This window comes from Cajanus cajan, chromosome 2 (assembly GCF_000230855.2).
Source record: "Cajanus cajan strain Asha chromosome 2, NIPB_CcT2T_4, whole genome shotgun sequence".
NCBI lineage: Eukaryota > Viridiplantae > Streptophyta > Magnoliopsida > Fabales > Fabaceae > Cajanus > Cajanus cajan.
The window spans coordinates 68,153,727-68,163,140 of record NC_138518.1 but is presented as its reverse complement, the minus strand read 5'-3'; the positions used below and the strand labels follow the sequence as shown (position 1 = coordinate 68,163,140).

At 29.6% G+C, this 9,414-nt stretch overlaps 1 protein-coding gene across 1 annotated transcript; it reads left to right on the top strand.

The window, feature by feature from the left end:
- Positions 1-3,282: 3,282 nt before the first annotated feature.
- Positions 3,283-8,329, top strand: LOC109810730 (uncharacterized). Its single transcript, XM_020374273.3, has 3 exons — positions 3,283-3,529; positions 6,384-6,386; positions 7,949-8,329. The coding sequence occupies exons 1-3, from the start codon at positions 3,333-3,335 to the stop codon at positions 8,175-8,177; spliced, it is 429 nt and encodes a 142-aa protein (XP_020229862.1). The 5' UTR covers positions 3,283-3,332; the 3' UTR covers positions 8,178-8,329.
- Positions 8,330-9,414: the final 1,085 nt, after the last annotated feature.

Here is a 9,414-nt window from a genome sequence, read left to right as displayed (position 1 = left end):
TGGGTATGAATCTCCATCTATAATAAAATATCTTGAACCATTAATAGGAGATTTATTTACGGCTAAGTTTGCCGATTGCCAGTTTAATGAGTTGATTTTCCCAACATTAGGGGAAGAACAAAAATAATTGGAAAAAGATATTAGTTGGAATGAATTATCACTATCTCATCTTGATCCTCGTACAAAACAATGTGAACTAGAAGTTCAAAAGATAATTCATTTGCAAAATCTAGCCAACCAATTACCAAATGTATTCACAGATCCAAAAAGGGTGACTAAGTCATATGTACCAGTGGCTAATGCTCCAATAAGAGTCGAAGTCCCTGTTGGACAATTTAATACTACAAACGAGTCACAAATACGCCTGAAGCGTGATAGACCAATTGGTTCCAATGATAAGAATCCTCGAATAAAAAAGGGAGTTAAAGAGCAAAATGACCAAATTGAGGATGTAAAAACTCAAAAAGATTCCTTTGACATAACTAATATTTCAGTTCTAGAAGAAACTTAGGTACCTAAAATTATTGAAAATGAAGAGATCTCAATAAATTATGTCATGAATGAAATACGATGAAATCAAAACAATGTCAATGTTGATGACGTGTTTGCATATAATATAGCGCTAAATGAAATAAATGATATTGAGGATCAAGAACCAAAGTCCATCAACAATTGTCGACAAAGAAATGATTGACCAAAATGGAAAGATGCAATTGAGGCAGAATTAGACTCGCTTGCTAAGCGAAAAGTTTTTGGACCAATACTACGTACACCAAAAGGTGTAAAACCAATTGGATACAAATGGGTTTTTGTGCAAAAACGAAATGAAAATGGTAAAATTGTGAGATACAAAGCAAGACTAGTTGCTCAAGGTTTTTCACAAAGACCCGATATTGATTTTGAAGAGAGATTTACCTGTAGTGGATGCAAAAACTTTTCGATATTTAATTAGTTTGATTGTACATGAAAAACTTAATTTACATCTAATGGATGTAGTTACAACATATTTATATGACTCTCTTGATGCTGACATTTATATGAAACTCCTAGAAGGATTTAATTTGCCTGAAGATGCAATTTCTAAGAGAAGATTATTCAATCAAATTGAATAAGTCCCTATATGGGCTAAAGTAATTAGATCGTATATGGTATAATCGAATAAGTGAATACTTGTTACAAGAAAGATATAAAAATGTTCCAATTTGTCCGTGTATATTTATAAAAAGATCTGAAAATGAATTTGCCATAATTGTAGTTTATGTAGATGACATAAACATTACTGGAACTCTTGAAGAGCTTTCAAAAGCAATAGATTGCTTAAAGAAAGAATTTGAAATGAAAGATCTAGGAAGGACAAAGTTTTGTCTAGGACTGCAAGTTGAATACTTAGAAAATGGAATTCTTCTACATCAAGAAGCTTATATAACAAGGGTGCTTAAAATGTTTTATATGGACAAATCACATCTATTGTGCACTCTCATGGTTGTAAGATCTTTAGATGTTAACAAAAATCCATTTAGACCCCAAGAAAAGGGTGAAGAAATAATTGGTTCCGAAGTACCATATCTTAGTGCTATAGGAGCACTAATGTACCCTGCTAATTATACACGACCTGATATAGCATTTGCTGTTAATTTGTTAGCAAGATATAGTTCTTCACCTACACAAAGACATTGGAATGGAGTTAAACAAATCCTTCGTTATCTTAGAGGTATAATGGATATGAGGTTATTATATTAAAATGTTCCCAAACCAGAACTAAATGGTTATGTAGGCGCAGATTATTTATTAGATTTTCATAATGGTAAATCACAAACAGGATATTTGTTCACAAGTGGTGGTATAGCCATTTTATGGAGATCTGTAAAACAAACCATATCAGCCACTTCATCTAATCATGCTGAAATTTTAGCATTACATGAGGCAAGTTGTGAATATGTTTAGCTAAGATTTGTGATTCAACACATATGGGAAACTTGTGGTTTATCTTCTAGAAAAATGACATCGACAATTATATATGAAGATAATGCTACATGTATTGCACAATTGAAAGATGGATACATAAAGGGAGATAGAACAAAGCATATTCTACCTAAATTCTTTTTTACTCATGATCTTCAAAGGAATGGTGATATAAATGCTCAACAAGTCCGCTCAAGTGACAACCTAGCAGATCTCTTTACAAAGTCACTTCCAAGAAAAAGTTTTTGAACAATTGATACACAAGATTGGACTCCATCGTCTTAAAGATTGTATGCATTAGGGGGAGAAATAAATATTTATGAATGATGTACTCTTTTTCCTTCACTAGGTTTTTATCCCACAGGGTTTTTCTAGTAAGGTTTTAACGAGGCACATTCTAAATATTGGACATCCAAGGGGGAGTGTTATGAATAATAATTAGTGGCTTAATTAGTGGATGCCAATATTCATTATCAATCATTACCATTTATATTTTCGTTATGTATTATTCCCTTTATTTGTAATTGTTCAGTTACCACATATACTTATAAATATTTAACCCTCTCCCAAAGATAATACACTAGTCAGATTCTTTTCTCTATCTCATACTGTCTTGTTTCTTCTCTCTACTTTTTCTTCCTTTTATAACATAGATAACATAAAAAATTAATATTAAACTTATTAAATTAATTTTAATGTTAATTATTATAATAAAATATTATTATCTTAAAAAAGATAATGATAAATGATAATGATAGTAACAATCATCGACAATAATAATGTTATTAACAACAATGATAATAAAAATAAGATGATGGTGAATGAGATTAATGTAAATAATTGACAAAATTGATGGTAAATAATGATAGTATTAAGTGACAATGATAAAGTTTAAGATAATGTTAATACAACATTATAATAATAAATATTTTTATATTTTAGAAAAATAGTACATTTGCGCTCTAGTACACAAACACTCTCTTCTCTTTGAAGAAATTAAATTTGGATCATCTCTTACGGTCAGATGAGTCGTTTGATTCATCTTTATCCCCTCACACATATGTACATGTGGTAATATGGCATAGAACATTTTGTTGAATTAACATAGATCCTTGTAGGACACGTGTCGAAAGGCCAAAACCATGCATATTGAATTCCTTTCTTCTGAACGACATAATCGGCGGAAGCTGAAGCCCCCAATGGTAATTAGCATGGCATGCAAGTTATTCTTAATCCAAATCCAAGTCCAAAATCAAAGCATATAAATCACATGCACTGTGACAGTCACAACTCAGAACCACAAACATTACATTGCATATTTATATGTAACCTCTCTTCCCTGAATCCCCCACAACAAAAACAGTAGCAACATGTCTGATTGGGGCCCAGTGTTTGTGTCGTTGGTGCTGTTTGTGCTCCTAACACCGGGGTTGCTGTTTCAGTTACCTGGGAGGTCAAGGTGCGTTGAGTTTGGCAACTTTCAAACAAGTGCTGCTGCTGTACTCATCCACTCCCTCCTCTACTTTGCCTTCATATGTGTCTTATTGCTAGCTATTAAGGTCCACTTGTACCTTGGCTAGTCACACCCATATAAAATTAATATATAGATCATTTTTGTATTCGAATAATGCAATTTACTCATGTACTTGTAGTTTTTGTTGTTGTCAATTGTAACTGAGTTTGGTCGCTGTTGCTATGTCTGTATTCAGTTTTCAATGCTAGTACTTTATTTTATTCAAAATATCATTTATGTCTAGAGCTGAGTTCAAACCTGCTGATGCTATACGTGTATGCATGTCAGCATGTAAGCGTTTAATTTTGGATTGATTTACAGCATTTATATAACTCAATTCAAGATTTGATTATTTAGCATAATGGTGGAAATGAAGTAGGTGCAGTAAAATAAAAATGTGCACATTCATAACTTTGTACACAGGGGAAGTGTTTCTTTTGGGGTGGCCACCAAAAAGTTTGAGTCAGTCTTAAATTCTTAATCAGCTACAAGACTTACAACAGAATCAAAGTTTTAAACTTTTCCATTTTATCGCAGTGGAGCCCAACGAATCAATGGAGGATACTAGAAAAACCATCGGGCTCTCCTCCGTCCTTTCCAACTTAAAAGTATTAGAAAGTCATAATATATATATATATATATATATATATATATATATATATATATAAAATAATGTTATAATAGTATATATAAGTAACTCAATTCTATACAATTGAATTAAATTTTAGATCATTTTCTTAAAATAATATTATAATATATTGAAATATGTCCTAATAAATATGATTAGTCTTATAAAATCATTTAATAAAAAATCGTTATCTGATCATTTACAAATGTTCAATTAAAAATAAGGTCAGTCATTTATATAGAGTTGAATTATACTTCAAATTATTTCTTAAAAAAAAATACTTTTGAGTGATGTACCACCCATGTATAATACAATAAAATTGGATATATACTAAATTTATGTTTTTGATAATATTTTCTTATTGCAGCATAAAATTCCATATAGACCTTATTTTCTATCGGTTGGATTCACGTTAAATTTTAATTAAAAATGGATTTTTAATTAAAAATAATTTTGTTAATTTTTCCCATCTCACACAACAGTTGAAACAAGAGAATGGGATGCCTTTTCCTTTGCCCCCGTAATCTTAATTATTTGAGTATGGCAGGATGAGCATGTTTAATTGATTTAGTCGGATTGGGGACTTAGAGTAGAAGAAAAACTAAAGTAAAAAGTTCAAACTAATTAAACATAAATATGATTAAAGATTTATTGAAGAGAGTAATTGTAGTAAAATTTGTGCTTAAAATAATTATATATATATATATATATTAAATTTTATTAATTTAACAGTTGAACTAAAATTTTATATTTAGTACGTAGATTAAATCTATGGCATTTTATAAAAATTTAAAGTTATTTTATATTCCATTAAAAATTAATTTACTGTATAATATGCTTTGTAAAAATATAATCAAATGTTAATTATTGGTACACAAGTGTACAATTTATCTAAAATTTGACCTGTGGGGTCGTTAAATCAATGTCAACACATTTAATGGTTAGGTTAATAAAATTTAATAGGTATAATAAGTTATTAAATAAAATAACCTTAGCAAAAATTATATATAGTGCGTTAAAGGAGAAATTTTCTTTTTATGAGAAATTATAATTAATTATAAATATACATCATTAAAATTATATTAATTTGAATAGTTTAATATTAGAAGCAAAAATCGCACATATTCTTTTAAAAAAAACGTCCGTGACAATTAAATAACTTTAATTCTCAATCATTCATGCATGATTGTATAATTTATATTTATAATTATCAATTTTCACTTAATAACACTTTTTATATAGGAAACATATCAAGTAAAAAGAATTTTTATTGTAAAAGACCGAACTATGGTTTATTAGATCAAATTATGGAAAGTTAAGATTAATAAAATAAGTTAAGTGACTTTTTAAAGAAATTACTAAATAATTTTTAATTGTAAGCATTCTTGTAAAATTTTATATATGATTTATATTTACTCCTCTCACCTTGGTACAAATACTTGTTTTATTAATACAATACATACAAGGTATATATGAGTGAAATGTTTGTATGAGAATTTGAGATGAGTAAATTTGAATCATATATAATCATACATGAATACTTAGATTTAAAAATTATGTAATGATTATACAACTACATAAAAAAAAATCAAGATTTTATCGTTTGATCTTAAAATTATTTAATCCAATGACTGTGGTCTAATTTTTTTTTTGTTGCTATTTTACATTCACTTAACTATTACATTATTCAAAAATATTTAATTGGATACTTTTAATATAAATCATTTAATTTTTTTTTATTGTTGATGAGTTTTGACAAAAAAAAAAAGTTATGATTCAACCAACCGAGTGGTAGAGTTAGGTTGATGACATTTAAACTTTAAAGTAATAGAGAAAGGAAAAGTTTCCCTAAAGTACTATTTTAATTGTTCATCTCAAAGAAACTGAGTGTGATAATTTAAGATTGAGGGAACGACAATATAATTTGTGCGTCTTTTACATGAAGATGTAATTTATATTTAAATTTATTAAAATAAAGAGCTCCGGAAGTTACATTACTTTTCAATTAATTTTTATAATAAATAAATACAATTACTTTTCAATACATTATGAGTACGATAAATTTAAGAGTTAATCACTTATATACTGTCAGTGTAAAAAATTTTTACACGGACAATTAATCATATCTTTTGATAGTGTTATGTCAGTTGCTTATTTAATGAAATAATAATAAAATAAATAATTTTAAAAGATAATTAGTTGACAGTGTAAAAAATTTTATACTGACAGTGTATAGATGATTAACTCTAAATTTAAATACAAATATGTTAAAACAAATAGGTGGTTGATTTAGGTGATATAGTTATATGAAATCACTGGGAAAACTATTCGTACCGTGATATGGATGTGTTTACGGTGGAATTTGTTTTAAGGATTCTTTTTACTCGGACTAGCACAATCAATGTTTCAATTTAGGTATGTTAGCGTTCTTATGTATTTGGAACACAGTGCAAAGAACAGAGACAGAGTGGAAACTTTCAAGAATTGCTTGTCTCTAAATATTCTTTAAGTATTATCAAGCAATAATGTTCATGTATGTAAATACTTAAATGCACAGAATGAACAACACGTATATTAGCAATGCAAATCATAGTTCATTTCGTACAATGGTCAAATTACATTACACATGAAAACATATTGATCAAAGTATATGAATACACTACGTGATTAAACGAAGAACAAGAAGACTATTCTACTTCTACTCCTAAAAAGAGAAAAGAAAAGTGGCCGAGAGTCAGTCATACCCAAAAACGATCTTGTGCACGAGAGCCATATGTGTGTGTAGGCAGAGAATGCTTCAGAAGCTAATTCAAGTATGAGTTTTTCCGACATCGTTACAGTCCGTAATCTTTGTATTTATAGAGCAATCAAGAGCGGTTAATTTTGTTCATGTTCCCCTCTAGCTCATAACCGCTATCCACTATGCTTGCTACGTGGTCTTGAGTTATAACTTCCTTTAACTGTCCTCCCACGTTCATATTAACCTCTCGACCTACCTGTCCCCACATGTGTTAACGTCTCAATTTAGACGTTTGACCACTTTCATATGCATTGGTACTACACTTTTACTAGTTTTCGAGCATAACTCTTCTCGATCTCGAATATTTGCCATTTGGAAGGTGTCCATCTTCATATTATTTCTCGAGGAATCTGCATAATTTTTCAACTTGTTTGTAGTTCTTCGAATGGGTCGAACAGGATGTTAGACCGAAAAATGCACACATTTGAAGAATGAATTCAAAACTCTTTTTTTCTTCTTCTTATTGTTATATAACAATTTGAAAAAGTAATCTTCTAAATGATAATACGTACTAGTTTCTTATTAATTGACAATAGCCTTTTACTAAAATATAATCGGATAAAAAAAAAACTTGATCAGGGAAAAATTGTTTCACACCTTTTTTCCGATTTATATACTCTATTAATAGCAATATGAGAAATCAGAAATGTGAAAGGTTGTTGAAAAGCAAGAAAGACATCAAAAGAACGAGGAGATGCAAAAAATGAAAGAATGAGAGTGGAAATATCATAATTGTATAAAGAATATCTGTAGAAAACTTTTCCTGAACGAAAAGCAATATGATAGCTAGATTCATAAGATGCCCTGACACGTTATGCTCCAGTTAGCATCAATCTACAAGCCAGCAGTTGATGCTCATTAATTTTTTGGTTGTCAATTATACCTTGCTTCATTGCTTCAATTGCCTCAGACCCAGATCAGAATCATTCTTCAGTTTCCTATTTAATAAGCTCACAGATCATAACATGCCATTCATCGAAAACTAAGAGATCACAATCTTAAACTTGTTATCACTATATTTGTTGCAAAAGAGTTAGTAATTTAGTTTATTGTGCAAGGTGATGGCTGCTGATTGGGGTCCAGTGGTGATATCAGTGGTGCTGTTTGTGCTACTAAGTCCAGGGCTGCTTTTTCAGCTTCCAGCTAAGGGCAGGGTGGTGGCCTTTGGAAGTATGCAAACTAGTGGACTATCTATCTTAGTCCACACTATCATCTTCTTTGGACTCATCACCATATTTCTTCTTGCAATTGGTGTGCATATTTACTCTGGATAATTATAACCACTAGCAATGTACCTCTCTGCATGTTGTTTTATTCTATCATTGCTGTTTTTCTTTTTGTTATTTTTTATGTTGGTTTAAATTATTTTGTTGTGATGTAACTTTTAAGATGTGATCAAGGATTGATGACTCAATTTCTTCTTTCATTTCTCTATCTCATGGAATATACTATTGATCTATGTGTTTTTTATTAAGTCATTTATGTAGAAGAATATGTGAATCTTCCAAGTTTTAAAGGCAGGTACAATTTTAGAAAAAGTCTTTTTTACTCCTCAACATCTTATATTATGCCTCTGCACCCGCATAGGACTAGGCGGGGTAGGATTTTTTTTTTTTGAGTTGAATTGGTGGGGTAGGATGCAGATAACATTGCTGGGGTATGAAAAAAATTCAAGAGTTAGGTACAATATTTAGGATGGAATCTTAGCCAAGGCAGGAAAACTTTCTAACCTAAGCTAGCTGCTGTAAGAGTTTTTGGATGGTGTCTTGCTCTATTTACTCTTGCTATAATCTAATTACATGTCTTAAGTTTATTGCTGTCTAGAATTGGATTGTGAAAATTAATCATGGATTTAACGTTTCTCTTGTAAGGGGATGCTAAAGGTTTGCTCAGCTAACTGGTTCGTATAAATAAGGTCTGAAATAACTAATAGTTTGAGTAATTAAAAATGTTGATAAGAGTTTGAATTCGAGACATGTAAATGAAAATAAATAAAATTGAGAAAGTTAAAACTTATTTAAATTATCTTTATATCACGGAAAAAAAAATTAATCGTCTACTTGTCTAATTATGTTGTTTAAGAAAATTTTAAGGAGAAAAGCGTGGAAGGAATTATTTTGGTAAAAAAAATATCATTTTCTATTATTTGTGAGACACAAAAAGAAATGACTGATTCCAAGTTTTTTTTTTTTTTTTTAACAATCAGCCTACGATTAACCATTGCTTGTTTAGATAGATTTTGAAAAAGAAGGATGTAGATTGTTAAAAGAAAATAAATTTTTTAGTTGTTTGGAAGAGAGAAAAGTGAGAGAAGAAAGAAAGGGTAGTAGGGCCCATGGTAAAAAAAATCTTTTCATAAATGAAGAGATATTGTAAAAAACTTCAGAAAAATTGTGACACCCACTAATTTTTTTTTTAATCTATTTCTCTCTTATTTCTTTTCTATTTCTTTCGATCCAAATACTCTAATAATCAATTCATTTTCTACTTATTTTTTCTTCTCTTTTACTT